This window comes from Aythya fuligula, chromosome 2 (assembly GCF_009819795.1).
Source record: "Aythya fuligula isolate bAytFul2 chromosome 2, bAytFul2.pri, whole genome shotgun sequence".
In the NCBI taxonomy this organism is placed as follows: domain Eukaryota; kingdom Metazoa; phylum Chordata; class Aves; order Anseriformes; family Anatidae; genus Aythya; species Aythya fuligula.
In genome coordinates this window covers 150,774,241-150,789,997 of record NC_045560.1, presented here as the reverse complement: position 1 = coordinate 150,789,997, position 15,757 = coordinate 150,774,241, and the positions used below count along the sequence as shown (strand labels likewise).

The 15,757-nt window shown below is 42.0% G+C and overlaps 1 protein-coding gene across 1 annotated transcript in view; it reads left to right on the top strand.

Moving 5' to 3' along the window:
- Positions 1-367: 367 nt before the first annotated feature.
- ADCY8 (adenylate cyclase 8) overlaps positions 368-15,757 on the top strand; it is a 122,393-nt gene continuing 107,003 nt past the window's right edge. Inside the window, 2 exon segments of the mRNA XM_032182458.1 lie at positions 368-435; positions 437-1,307. Coding sequence (XP_032038349.1) covers positions 368-435; positions 437-1,307 — 939 coding nt within the window.

Below are 15,757 nucleotides of genomic sequence, written 5' to 3'. Positions count from 1 at the left end.
GGCTCGGCTCTCTTCCTGCTCGCCGCCCCCGGGGGTGCTCGCACCCAGCCCGCCGGGGCTCCGGGGCTGCTCCGCAGCCGGGCTCCGCGGGATGCGGCTTCGCGGGGAGCCGCGGGAGCGGGCGAGGGGCGAGGGCCGCAAGCGCTAAGCCGGACCCCAGCGGCAGAGCAGCCCCTCCGCCAGCCCAGCAGCCGGCCACGGAGACCTGCCTATAAATGTGATCCCCCCACCACCACCCTTTCCATCCCCTCCCTCTTCTCCCGCGGCTCCGTCCCTCTCCCCCGGGTCCCCCCCCCCTCCGGGTCCCCCCCTCCTTCTTTCCAACCCCCACCCCCCGCCGGTGCTCTGCCCCCCGCCAGTCACCACCATGGAGCTCTCGGAGGTGCGGTGCCTGAGCGACAGCGATGAACTTTACACCATCAACAGGACCCCCCCCCGGCAGCAGCAGACCCCAGCGCCTGCTGTGGCAGACGGCCGTGCGCCACATCACCGAGCAGCGCTTCATCCAGGAGCACAGCAGCAGCAGCGGCGGCAGCAGCAGCGGTGGGGGCAAGGGCTTCAGCTCCGAGGAGACCTGCTGCCCCAACCACCACCCTCACCCTCACCACCACCACCACCACCACCATCACCTCCGGCGACAGTCGGCCGGCCGGAGTTTGGGTGGCGAGCGCCACAACAACGGAGGCACCAAAGTCTTCCCGGAGCGCACGAGCAGCAGCGGGGACCTGGGCTTCCTGCCCCTGGACTGTGCCCCCAGTAACTCCGATTTCTTCCTCAACTGGGGCTACACCTACCGCGGGGTGATCTTCCCCACGCTCCGCAACTCCTTCAAGTCCCGGGACTTGGAGCGCCTTTATCAGCGCTACTTCTTGGGCCAGCGGCGCAAATCCGAGGTGGTCATGAACATCCTGGACGTACTGACCAAGCTGACCCTGCTGTTCCTCCACCTGACCCTGGCCTCTGCTCCCATGGACCCCATAAAGGGCATTCTCTTGGGCTTCTTCACTGGCATCGAGGTGGTGATCTGTGCCTTAGTGGTGGTCAGGAAGGACACAACCTCATACACCTACCTGCAGTACAGCGGTGTGGTCACCTGGGTGGCCATGGCCACACAGATCCTGGCGGCTGGCCTGGGCTGTGGCCTCCTTGGGGATGGCATTGGCTATGTGCTCTTCACACTTTTTGCAACCTACAGCATGCTCCCGCTGCCACTCACCTGGGCCATCCTGGCCGGGCTGGTCACCTCCGTCCTGCAGCTCGTCATGCAGCTGGTTATCCCTAGGTTGGCCGTGACTTCCCTCAACCAGGTACTGTGGTGAGGAATGGGTGGGAACTTTCCTCTTTCCCCATCACCCTGGGTGAGAGGAGATGTGGGGAGTCCCAAGAGATCCTTTCGCCTTTACTGTGGTACTTAGAGGCTCACTGCCTGGGGGGGGGGGGGAGACCACAGGCAAAAGACAACTTTCTCTGCCCCTCTCACTCCCTCACTATTTATCCCTCCCCTACGCTGTGAGACAAGCAGGGGACTGAGGTTTCACCTCAAGCTGGGGAGGGGTATTCTTCCTGGCCACCCTGTGTCCCTCTGCTTGTGCATTCACTTCACTGCTGTCCCTTGGAACAGCTTTTTGGGACAAGTCAGGATGTTGGGACATTTGTCACTTTCCTCCCTTACTTCCAGCAGTGGTGCATGGGATGAGATAGGAAAGATAACTCTGTCTTGTCCAAGCTCTCCCACGGCTCATTTCTCATTTACTTGCTCATGTCTTTTAACTCTGGATCTGCTGGGACCACTTCCATGTGTGAGCACAGCTTGATCTGGGCTATGGGAAAGGAGCAGGACACATTGATCTTTTGCAAGGAGAGAAAAGCGATACTCCAACAAAATCAGGGGAAAGGTCCCCCTGGATGTTGTGTGTGATATCCTGGGTTGTCTTTGGAGGGCACTGACAAACCTGTTTTGTTGTTGGTCATGGGACAAATGTTGTGCTGCATCCTTAGAAGTAATGTATAGGACAGATAATCAGTTATACTGGGGACTGGTGGTGCAGTGCGAACAGTTGAGAGGCACTGGGCAAGATAAGTCCTGTTAAAATTGCGACTGACCTGACTTCACACTCACCTGCCTTCTTCCATAGGAAAGCTAGGACACAATGAACCCCTGAAAAGCAAGAAAATGCTGTCTTTCTAGGGTAACTTAATCCTGGGGATTCTTGCTGCTCCCCTTCCCCCCACCTCTTCCCAGACTGTCACAGCTCTGTGCTACCAATATTTCACAGCAGATTATCATCTCCATTTGGCTAGCTCCAGGGAATCGGTGAGGAGGAGGTGGAGGTACTGGCAGATAATCCCCAAGGGAGGGAGGGTGCAGAGGAATGTGCTGCTGGTGGCATATTGTTTACATGACTGCTGGGATGCGCAGCTGGGAAGTGGCTGATCTTTCACCTGTAAGTGTTGATGACGATGGTTCATGGTACACATCTACATCCCTCAGACCCTGGCCCTCCTATAACCCCTGTCCACCCCTGTCTGTGCCTTTCTTCCACACACGTGAGCTGTGGGGCTAACTGACCTCACTTCCCAGTGGCCAGGCTCACCCTGTTTCAAGAGAAGCTGACCCAGTGTGCTTTGCCTTGATGAGCTCTGTGGATGTAAAGCAATTAGACTGGGCAGAGTTGTTGTTGCTCAGCTCTTGGTAATGTGCTGATGAATGAACTGCAGCTGTGTGCTATGTCCCACTCTCATGCAGTGCTGGTGTTATTAGTGCAGGGTCAAAAGCTGTGTGAGTTATGCTCATTTCTTAATGCACTTCCACGTCCTATCCCAGAGCTGAGTAAAGCACTGCTGTTTCATTATGCACAGGTATCACGGCTGTTTAGCTGGTTCTCCCACCCCCACACTTATTTCCCACAGACAACCCTAACAAAGACATTTCCTGGGAGAGATACTAATATCTTCATTTCGCAGCCCAGTACCTTTCCAGTTGTGTGAACGAACCGCCTGTGAGCGGTGCACAAAGAGAGATTACCAGCCAGATGATTGCCTTCACGAATTCTGTATACAAATCTCCTTAACAGGATCCGCGCAGATTGCCACACATCGCTGTCAATTTACACAAGCCCTCCCAGAGCCCAATTAACTCCCCCTAATTACTCTCCTCTTTCGGCCCTTTGCCTTCACCCCGCTATGGGAGAGGCCGAATCCTTCCTCACCCCGCGGCTTTCTTTGCAAGGGGAACAAAACCCCCAGCAGGAGATGAGCGGGAGGAGATGCGCGGGAGATGCGCGGGAGATGCGCGGGAGATGCGCGGCGCCCCCCCCGGGCGCTGTCCGCCAGCGCGGTGCTGAAGCGGCCCGGGGGCTCCCTCCAGCGGCCCGGTGGGAGCCTGCCTGTCGTCCTTCAAGAGTTGGCGATTGAGGGCTTCTACGGCTGATGGAGGGTAGTATGTAACTACAGGTGAACGCAGACCGTGTCATCTGGGTTATATATACAGCAAATTTTAGGGACAGCGCACATTTCTTAAACTCACAGGCGAAGTACTTTTATCACAAGGCTTATTTTCCCGAGTAAAATACCTCGTGTTCCCTTCGGAGAAACCTTACAAGTCTAAATAACCCATGTGATTATGTAGCAATTCCTGTGACCATCTTTCTGTGCCTCGGGATGCAGGCAGTTGGTTACCCTCAACCAGATCTGGGAATTAAAGTATACAGTTTGAAAGAAAAACCAGGGGCTAGAATTCTGATCATGAGTCTAAATAATGGGTTTCCCACTGATTTTGATGAGCCCAGGATTTCATGCAGAGAAAACACTGAACTCAATTCTGAATACAAAGAATTGTATATCCTGGAGTCAGCTTCTTACTGCACCCAGTAGTATCCAAGGGCACAGTTGTCCAGGTCCTCTTCTCAGTCATATAGGTATAAATCTGTTATTTCTCCCTAAACTGATAAAATTGCAATAGTTTATACAGGAGGAAAAGCAAGTACTTTGAACTGTTTTCCCATAATCTCTTAGTTAATTTTTGGTCTCATTGATAAATACATTCACAAGCAGTTTAAATCATTTGTAATGCTGAACACAAGCACACAGTACTGCCTCATTCAGCTTTTTGTTGAATTTAACAAAATATTCATTTTTATGAATGCTCACAGTCCACCATTTTCTCCTGCAGCAACACTTAAGAGGTTATTACATTTTTTCCTCCCTTGCACTACCAAAATTAATCTGAACTAACATCCTAGGTAAAAGTGGAAGAGAAAAAACACCTTATGACTACTTGACTACTTTTTTTTTTTTTTTTTTTTTTTTTTTAAGAAAAAAGCAAACATAGAATGGTTCCTATTTTGCTTACTGCTCAGTGTTTCTGGGAAGATGTGAACAGCCTGAAACTCAGCTGACCCCAGCCCAAAATGTTGAGCAATGTGCTGCTGCTCAACCTGGGAAGAGACAGGACAAAAGTCCTGACATCATGATTTAAGTATAGGCAATGCTGATACTGACTTAAGTATTAATTCTTTCAGGAATCAAATGAGAAATAAAAGATCTTACTGATAAACAAGTGCATTGGTTTTTATTCCTGATCAGATACTTTGCTGATCAGGAATACATATTTACTTCTGACATTCTCCCAAAAGAACATTTCATTTACATTACATTCATTCTGTTTTCTTGGTGATAATGTGGTATAAGAACCAAAATTTCTAAGACCATATATGTGTTCCAGGCATATGGGGAAGAATAAACAACTCAAAGCTCCTTAGTGTTATATAACGTAGGCAGATGATAATATAGACATGGGTTTTGACAGGCTCAGAATTATGTAAGCATACACTGGATTTTAAGCCTCTGCCCATGCATCCCTCATTCATATGAGTGAATTCCTTTGGAGTCAGTAAGCTTACTCCTTTAAGTCATCTGCATAATGGATTTCTTGAAGGATCAAATTTGAAATTATACATATTAAATCAAACTTTACAAATATATTTAGAAATAACCTTAAAGTAGGTAACACCAAGACAGGGGTAACTCATTCTTTTCCCTTGGATAGCCTCCGTCTTTCCAAATCTATGCAGTTCTGTGAATTAGTGCAGTGATTTTTGCATCATTTTTTCCCCAAAAACTCGGTCTCAGGGTTGCTTATTACTAAAAGAGGAAGAATTCATGAAGCCACAAAGAGTCCTTTGGTGATGAACCTGTATAACTATATAATGGCAAATGACAGCTTTTTTATGCATATATCAGCTATATGATTTCTAAAATCTGATCATAGATATCAGCACACCCAGCACAAGTATCAAGCATACCCATCTCTTCAAACTTTATGCCAAATGCTTGTGGAATATCTTTTAAAACTGTAATGTATAAGGATATTTTAAAGTTGGCTACCATTTGAGAATCAGAATCTAATCTCGCCACCTTTATCCCTATAGTTGCTTTCATACTATGATTTACAATTCATTTTTTTTCTGCCATAGTCAGCTGTGGATGATTTATAACCTGATGCTATGATTTTAGACTGGATTATATGATCTAGTTTCCTTTTATATCCTGTAACATCACCTGACCAGTATCAGTGGGTCACAGCATAATTAGATTAAAATTGGATACACTTTTCTCTGAAGCAGCTGCATCATTGTTGTGCTAAGTAGGGCAAATGCATTAGTTATATTTACAATTTGATGATTAATTACCTTCAGAGAGTTCCTCCAAAATGGAGGAACTCAGGCAGAAACATGAATGAAGCTTGCTTTTATCAGGAAATTTCAGCTTACAATGTAGTCAGTGCACTTGTTCTCAATGAAAGTTACTTTGCTGGATCTGACAGATTTGATTTTTGTGCCATTAGAACACCTCTGGGTTGTTTTTAAATTTTTGTTTATTCTTTGCTTACAGTTTCTCATGGTCCAGAAAGAAGCATAAGCTCTAAACTAGCAACATCTAATACAAAATAATCACACACTGGAGTAGTGCAGTTACAGCTGACACTTAACTACAGATCATGCTGGAAAGATCCTTATTAGTATGTACAGATACTGAAGGGGATACACATCTCCATTCCACACTCTTACTGAACCTTTCAATCCTGTCAGTGATGTGACCTGTGCAGAAAATAAAAGGGGCAAAATGAGAACCATTTAATGGATTATCCTCTTTCCAAAGGACAGAGAAATTGAGGAGTGGGAGGATTTCTTCCCCCAGTTTCCTTATTTCAGGAACATCTGGCTAAGCATAAGAAAAGCTAGAGTATGTTATGTTATGTATGTTATGTAGAAAGTGAATTTTAGTAAACAGAAACTAATTAGGATTTTGAAATTATGTTTAAAGTAATGGAAACTCTAAACATCAAAACCCTTACTCAGCTGATGCCTACTACCCCATCCCTGCAGGCAGCTCGCTAACATCCCATTTCTTTAAGCACAGTGTTCTTGTACTTGTCCACACTTCTGTTCCCGAGCATCTGATGAAGTGCCTCAACAACTTAGTATTAAAGTCACCTTTCAGCCAAGCCAGAATCCAAACACTGTTCTAGTGGAAACACATTTCATGGTTGTAAGTGTCTTCCTTATGTTTTAGAAATGGATAAGAAGGGGCTTGTGCTCTTCTTCTAAGTAACAAACGCAGTTCCAAGGATGTGGCAGGCCAAGGTTTAAATCTCTGTGACTCTAATGGGGATTGGAATCCACCACTCCTTACCTCAGAGAGTTTCCAAAGAAAACCTTCACCCACTCCTTGGAAAACTGTTCTTCTAGGAAGATAAAAGTTCAAGATTCGGTGTGCCCAGGAAGAAAAAAAAAAGAAAAAAAAAAAAAGAGAGAGAGAAAAAAAAAAAAAAACTTGGATCTGTAGCCAACTGATTAAGGAATTCATCTTTTCTGATGTCCTTGCTGAACATTTTAGTGTTTTATATAATGCTATTAAATCTTTCCCTCAAGCACATGTCCCAACCAACAGACTCTATGCTCTGGTTGCCTCTCTCTGACCCGATGAATCTTTCCCAGACAATTTCTCTGCTTTCTTTTCTGCTGCTCCTCCAGCTCCCCAAAACCAAGCAGAGCCTACAGGGAAGACAGTCCTTAGGGAGGAAGGAGATATTGAATGAGGGTGAGCCTCCAGTCATTGAGCTATTGTTATACAGATTTATAGATGTTTTAAAAGATAATGGTAGGCCCAGTTCAGTGTTGAGACGAAGAGACAGAGACAGTACCCTTGGTGTTGAGGAGTGGGGAAGGGGACATGCAGCTGAAAATCCCAAATATAGGGGAAAGACCTCATAGTGAAACTCTAAATCATAGGGAAATAGATTTAAGACATACTCTCTGTCTTTCATAGTTCCCTTCTAGCTAGTTCTCCTCTTGCTCATCGTTCTGGCTACTTTATACTCAATCTCAGACATGGTTTATCATGTGTTGTATAAGGACCTATTAGAGGATGGCACTCAACATACATTTCTGTCTTAAACTCTTGCAGTCATATGTTTGCAAATTACGTGTATGACGTCCCTTATTGTGGCTTCTGAGGGTTTGTTTGTTGTTGTTGTTGTTGTTGTTGTTAATTTTTTTCATCTCTAACTTCCCTTTCAGAGAAAAACTCAGTTTCTTCTGCTCTGTTCTTGTTGCAGTGCAGCTTGTACCCATCCCTAGCGCAGCAGAGATTGTAGAGTTGCAATCTGGCCCAAGAAGGGAGATGAATGCAAATCACTGTTATTGGTGCAGTGAATTTTGAGCATTCTGGTGCTAGCCTCACTCATTCAAACCAGGGATAAAAGAGACCTGGATGGCCAAAAGGGATCAATCACAGAAAGTACTGAGTTCTTGCACAGCATTTCTTGGTACTAAGGATCTTACTAAGAAAACTTACTAGGATGTGACTGACACAGAAACTCTCAAAACCTTGATTTAGGGACTTGATTTAAAGCCCACAGAGTGTAATGAAAGGAATCCCACAGACATTAGGAGCTTTAGGTAAACAAAGAAGCCTGTTTAGAAACATTGCTCTGAATCTGCATTTCTTCTGGAGGAGAGCACAAACGTGGACATCCAAGTCCTCCAGGAATATCTTGGAGTGAGCTCTGTCATTCTTATCTCTCCAAACACCCAAGTCTGCAGACAGAGATATGAGTGTGGTACTGCATAATCTAGAACAAAAATTATCAGGAAATGAACACAGGGTGAACTGCAAAGCCAGACAGTCATTGGCTGACAGAGTAATATTCCCTCATGCAAGTTTTGCTTATAAGCAACTATTTTAAGAAGTGCTGCTACTTCATTTGCTGGCTTCTGCTGCTGCAAGGTTTCACGCAGTTAGCCTTAGAAGAGAGAGGAAGGCTGCCAAGTTCATTAATTAACCAGTGTTGCAGTCTGAGAAATGGCTGGAGCACATTATCATAAAAAATAAAATGAACTCAAATAATTTTTTTTCACTACCCCAACAAATAACCATGTATATCCTGAATAGTCTGATGCTGGTGTTGTCATTTTGTAAGATGGTCTTAGCTTTAATCTAAGGAACAATTGTCCCTGGTATAAATGAAAGAATATTTGAATGAGTTGAGTTATTCAATTCTTCTACCTATTCAGTTTTGGTTTTCAAATTTGACTTGATCATTACAGTTTTGGATTTATTATTTTTTTATTTTTTAATATCTTTGCCTTTGTTTCTAACAGTACAGTCCCTTAAAAAGAAAATGCAGAAATCATTCTTTACTGAAATCAACGGAAGCTTTCAACAGACGCAGAATCCTAATTAGGAAAAAACTGTTTATTTCTTTGGAGGGATACAATCTCCATGTATTCTGTTATTTCTCCTTTGTTCACACTCCTCTGCTTTGCTTACCTGGGAGCTACTCAAGAATGGAGTGATCTGTTCTCTCCTGCTCGCCTTAGGTCTACCATGGTAGAAACTTCATCAGTAAATCCAGAGGTATCATCATGATGCAAATAAGAAATAATAATAACCAGGAAAATCAATCAGCATAGAAGATCTATGTGATAATATATTAGGCATCAAGTAAGGAGTAAGGATCCTAGTTAAAGAAATGAATTAGATCTTATGGCAGTTACTCAAGTAACTGAACAAGATCTAGATATACACATTCTTTTATCGTGTGATTTCTGTCATATATTAAAGTATCTAATGTTTATTAGTATTAATATTTTTCCCCGTGCATACTAGATAGGGTTATAATTGATGTGGAAATCATCCCACACATGCTCAGCATGGTTCTAATTTAACGTGCCAGACATGCATATTCTTTTAGAAGAAGGAGTTGTATGCATCACAGATTTCAGCTAGGGACTGGGAGTGAGGATCATTCCCATTTCATCACTAAATTTATCAATGGCCTGTGCTGACCCACACACATCACTTTATGTTTCTGTGCTTCAGTTGATTTGAAAATTTGCCTTTCTCAGTTGCTATAATATGTGACTAATACATTCAATTGCTTTGAGATTTTTGTGCAAAACATGCCCATCACCTTCCATGATGTAAAAAGAAGACTACTGACTTGTCAGCCACGCATGTTTTGTTAAAAAATGAATGTGCTGAATGTAGTGGTAATGGTTTCATTATAACTCATCTTTTTTTTTTTTTTTTTTTAAAAAAAAAAAAAAAAGCCTGGCTCTGTATAATTGTCTTCTACTTCAGCCAGATCATAAATGACTCTATGATCTCTTTACATTAGTCCATACAGTAAAAGCCATACAGTTTATAGAGGTCTGTGTATGGGTTACAGAGTAAGCCTCATCCTCAGATGTCCTTCTCATGACCCCATGACTCTTGCTTTCACATCCAAACAGTGAAGCAGTTTCAGTGATTGGAATGGAGTACATTCCCACCTGGATTCATTTGTTGCCTTAATAGAGATCTTTCCTAACATGGCTATATAGATTCAAACCCTTTCACGTGGAATTGAAGGAAAAAAAGAGATCAAATCTTGATCCTTGTGCAAATGCTGTAAGCTCTTGGGCCAGGAGCAATTCCTCCTTCCTGGGCACTGTGTGAAACTGGCTGGGGTATCTAGGTCTCAGGTTGAACTCTCTGCTGCCCAAAAATAATTAACCAAAGTTAGGACACATTAGTTAGAACACAATTAGCCAAAGTTGGAACACATTTCAGAATTCAGTCTATCCTTATCTCCAAAGGCTGTAGCTATACTAACTGTAACCTAATCTATCTAATACAAAAATTATAATATCCCATATTTAAAGTTCTAAAGTTTCCAACTACTTCATAGATTTGCATATATTCATATTAGATAGATACAAATACTCAGTAAAGGTAATGATGTGGAATTTCATGATTTATTCTTTTTTATTCTTTTTTATTCTTTTTTTGTTGTTTTTGTTTTGTAACTTGCTTTCTGGTTCAGTAATTACATTTGCAAGTCAAAATAATATTTACTATGTTCCTAAAGTTTGTGTATATTTAAAGGGAGTTTATAGGTGCAATTTAAAAATGGAAAATACACATGCCATTAATTAAGAGACATTTTTCATAATTACTATCATTAAAAACTCAAACTATAATCTAGAAATCAGACTGTCTTCTTCTGGCTGATCAGCAGTTGCAGATTTACAAAGAACTTTCAAATTCCTTAGTCAGAACATAGAATCCTTTAACGTATAGTGAAAATCCAAAGAATAAAAAAAAAAAAAAAAAAAAAAAAAAAAAAACACTAGAGCATCCTACAAGTAAGGAAAGATCATAAATCATAAAGACATACATACAAAAATTCTCAAAGACCTTGTAGGAACTTTGTGGTCTACAAAATCTGGAAGGGTAGACAGTCATAGCAATTACTCACTGGAGTCATCTGGCCTATAGCCTATTCATATGTGATCTAGGGACCTAAAAGTACAGGGTGGTAGTCAGTTGAACTTTTGACTTCTGTAAGCTAAGGGGCTCCTTAAATTCTTAAGAGAAATGGACATACTGGAGTGAGTCCAGAGAAAGGCAACTGGTGAAGGGACTAGAAAACAAGACATGAGGAGTGGCTGATGGAACTGATGTTGTTTAGTGTGGAGCAAAAAAAGGCTGGGGAAAGAACTCATTGTCTTCACCTACTTGAAAAGAGGTTATAGTGAAGTGGTTGTTGGTCTCTTTTCTCAAGTGATAAGTGATAGGACATGAGGAAACGATCTGAGGTTGCACCAAGGGAGATTTAGAATATTGAGAAGAATTTCTTCAAGGAGAGCATGTTTAAATGTTGAAACAGGCTGCCCAGGGAGGTGGTGGAGTCACAGTCCCTAAAGGTATTTAAGAGACGTGTGGATGTGGTGCTTAGGGACATAGTTTAGTGATGGATTTGATCGTGTTTGGTATGTGATGGCTGGACTTGATGATCTTAAGGGACTTTTTCAACCTAAATGATTCTCTCATTCTAAGATGATTAAAGGGCTGGAACTTCTGACCAATGAAGTGAGGCTGAGAGAGTTGGGATTGTTCAGTCTGGACAAAACACACAGCTAGGGCAGGGCAGAGTTCCTGTGCTCACAGTACAGGACCTTGTTTAGCATACATGCCATGCTTTCTGCACCCACTTCAGTCCATTTCAGCCTCAAATCCTGCACTGAGACATAACTGCAGGCTTGTATCATGTCATCATGTGGCATGGTACTACACTTCTTCATGGAAGAAGTCTATGGACTTATCACCATCCCCACCCGGTGATATCATGCAGCCCTGGAGCACAAGCTTATAGCAAACATCAGGCACATATACAATTAGTGAATCTTTCAGGGAATGATTCTGTCTTCACCTACTAGATCCTTGTGGTGTGAGTAATATTGCAGGTGGAAAAGTTTGAAGAATATCAGTAAGTACATGTCCTTTCTATCCATCGATAACAAAGCTTCTTCACCAGTGGCAACCATTCAGCTTCCCTCCCTGTTTGAAACGTTACATAAGTGTTAGGAGGTATCTGACATACCTAGCTGTGAACTGTGGTTTCACTGCAGCTTCCTCAGCCACCTTAGCTACCAAAGTAAGCTGGAGGCAGGTTTACCCTTAGGCAGTTAGGACCATATTTGAGCAATTGACACTATCCTTCTTTTAAAAAGATACTAATTAGCCTCCTCCCAGCCAAGCACTGTTGATCTTTAAACGTATTGATTTCAGAATAGAGGATAACTCTAGAGAAGAAAGTTGAAGGGAAGCTGTGACAGCCTTCAAGTATGGGAGAAGTAGCTACAGAAAGGAAGAAAATAATTGTTCTTAGTTTCATCTATAGCTAACAAGAGAGACAATGGTCTTAATTTACTAAAAAGAATATTTGCATTAGATAGTAGGAGAAACTTTGCAACAAAGATATGTAGGTAACCACAATTTGCCTGGGAGGCTTCATCCTGAAATATAATTGAGCAGTTTAGAGAGGCATTTTGTTAGAATTTATTTAGGTAGCATCTAGGACCTGGAGCATGGCTTAAATGACCTGTCAGGGTCCTTTCATGGAATCATAGAATCGTAGAATCAATAAAGTTGGAAAATACCTTCATGCCCTACTTTCTATAAGTAAATGATACTGGCTCCTATTTATGGCTCTGATGTGAATTGTTCTCACCTCTCAGCTTCCAAAGAAGCAAACCATTTTGTATTACTAATGATCCCTTCACTGAAGTTGACAGATTAGTCTGATCTAGTTTCATTTATGTAGCCTGAAATTCCACAATTTCAAGAATTTATACCTATGGTTATCTAAGGACACTGTGGATCAGCCATTAATTCAAAATTAACCAATAATATTGCTGATAGTGCAAGAAAATGTCAGAATCTAATAACCTCTTCCAAGAGAAGAGTCTGTATTCATGTCTGGGATTGCCCTCACCCAGACAGAACCTTGCTCTTGGACTTGTTGAATGTCATTAGGTTCACATGGGCCAACTTCTCAAGCTTGTCCAGGTCCCTTTAGATGACATCTCTTCCTTCTGTTGTATCAACTGCACCACTCAGCTTGGTGTCGTCTGCAAACTTGATGAGGGTGCACACAATCCCATTGTCTATGTCATTGTTATTAAACAATACTGGTCCCAGGACAGGCCCCTGACAGACAACTCTCATCACCAGCCTCCACCTGGACATATAGGCATTGACCACCATTCTCTGGGTGTGACCTCCAAGCCAATTCCTTATCCACTGAATGATCTACCCTTCAAATCTGTATCTCTCCACTTTGGAGATCAGGTTGAAATCCCTGGCCTGGATGAGAGTGTGTGAGTGTGGTGCTTCTCGTAGCATCTTCTTGTAGAATCTGCTTTTTTCTCTCTGTGTGACACTCAAGACGGTTTCATCAGACCTAAGGCTGTTTTATGTTGCTGGAGTAGCAGAGCACTTTTCCTAGGGCTGAGATTTCTACCCCTGCCAGAAAGCAGAGAATTGGGCATTTACTTTTGAACAGACACAAAATGCTCCTTTTCTTCTCCAATAAAGGTTCTTAGCAGCATACAATTGTAATTCAGGGAACATGGTGGATAATGTTCTCTTCAAGGGCAATAAACTCTGACCTTGCCAGGATAATCATGTTTTTTCATGTTGTGAAAGGCAATACACTCATTCAGCAAAATGCCTTTATTTCCAGACTACAAAATCAGCATCAGAAATTCAAATCAACTATAAAGAAATCTTCAATAAAATATTTTTAGTTTGCCATTTCGACTCCTGCCTGATACAGGAATTGCTTAGTAATGTTGAATACTCTGCAAATTCATGCTGGGTTTTCTGTTCAGAATAAAAGATGGCGTAAAGCACATGTATAATACAGACACTCTTGTTTTTCTTACTGGAATTAGGGTGGTAGAGTAGAGGTAGGTCAACCCATATTTACTTTAAATTTTTATCATAATTTTGAAGACAGACACAACAGTTTGTAGATAAGAACATACTTTTCTGAAACATCTGGATGATCCTATTCAAATCCAATGGTATTGCTGAGATGCTGGAAGCCCTGGAGCAAGTTGGCTAGTGAGGTACCACCGCTTGCAATTGCAAGTCCTGCAGATCAGCAGAACCTTCCCCTGTAATCCAGCAAGTTTTTATTGAATACTGAGGTCAACGTGACCCTCTATCTCCTAGAGTAGAGATTTTTCAAACAGCAGTGAAAATGACTCTTCCATTTCAGTTTCAATTTGAGGTCAGAGGAAACTGGAAGCTGAGAGTGACCATAACCACATTTTTCGTCCCTCATCAAACTGTTTTTATGGCATTCATTTCAAAAATAGTGTACACCCCTCTGGAAACTCCAGAACCTCTCTGATGTTTCCAACTTGATGTCAGGAACAGTGAGACTTTGGTCCAGTCATTCTTTCATTCAAGGGAATCTATTGAAAAAACAAAACAAAACAAAACAAAACAAAACACACACACACACAAAAAAAAAAAAAAAAAAAAAAAAATCCCTAAGTGAAATTTTCCTCTGTGAGACTGTGAAAAGAAGGCTATGCAGACTGATGTCTTTCCAGGTCTCCAAGGAAATATTTTGTGTAGTGGACAACTCTGGTGGCAGAATCTTCCATTTCAATTTCAGAGACAGAGCTCTGCTACCCCATCTTGCATTGACCTTCAGAACTAGGTCATTAGGCTTGTTTGGATGGGTACAGTGCAGAGTGCATGTGCCCAGCATACTTCTAGGCTTGAGATGGGAAGTTTGCGTATGAACAGATAACCACTGGTCTTTGCTGGCTTGAGAATGCTTGTGTCACACTCTGCTGTGAATCATAACCCTGTTCCTTGAGCAGGTTGTGCTATGCAGCACCAAAAGCCATTTATTTGAAGGAGCCCGTGGTTCTTCACAAAGGCTCTGTGTGTGTTTGGAGTCCTGGGGCTGACTTTCAGGCAGGACTTCAAAGTGAAATTTAAGTATACTCAAAATGAGCATCAGTAATGCTCTATTCCTATAAAGCCTGCCCTGGTGTTGCCCACAAGCTACCCGAATCTTAAGTATCTCTGAGTGACCACATTTTCCCTTCTAGATTCCTCTGCAGTTGTACCAGTCTGAAAAAGGCATTTGCACACCTGCAAGGCTGAGCTGCCCAGAAACACAGTAGTTGTGCTTCTTTGCTCCTACCTACCTACCTACCTACCTACAAAAACAAACAAACAAACAAAAAAAAAAACTTTAACACACAAGTAATCACTCAACTGGTTTGATTTGTATTAGTGTGGGATTTTTGTAGTTTTTGCTTTTTTGTCTGTTCGTTTTTCTATAAAAGCCCTTCATAAAAATTTTCTAGTTCTCCAAATTTGTCTTACCTGTCTCTAGACATGACTCCCAAGTATGAGTGTATATATATATATGGTTATATTCAAATAGCATCTGGGATGAGGTGTTCAGATTGACTGGTTCTACTTTTTTGATTAATATTTTTCTCTTTGAGAAAAAAATATTTGGCATGACTTAGAGATTTTCACTATTTTTAATAACACAGAGGAATACATCTGAAAGCAAAAAAAAAAAAAAAAAAAAAAAAAAAAAAGAAGTTCAAAATGCATGAAAAAAATATTTATGATACAACTATGTTGTTTGTTTATTGCAAGAAGATGTCAGTTTTATGTTTACATAATGACAAATTGAGGTGATGTGGATGTTCATGAGGAGGGCAACATGAAGAAGACATTTAAGCATGTTCTTGCTTTTCTCCGTAATTTAATACAGTTTTCACATGTGGTTATTGTACAGTATCTGATGTCCATTTAATATCAACAGCTAACATGTTTGTAGAGCATGAAAAAAAAAAAAAAAAATCAATTTGTTAACAAGAAGGAA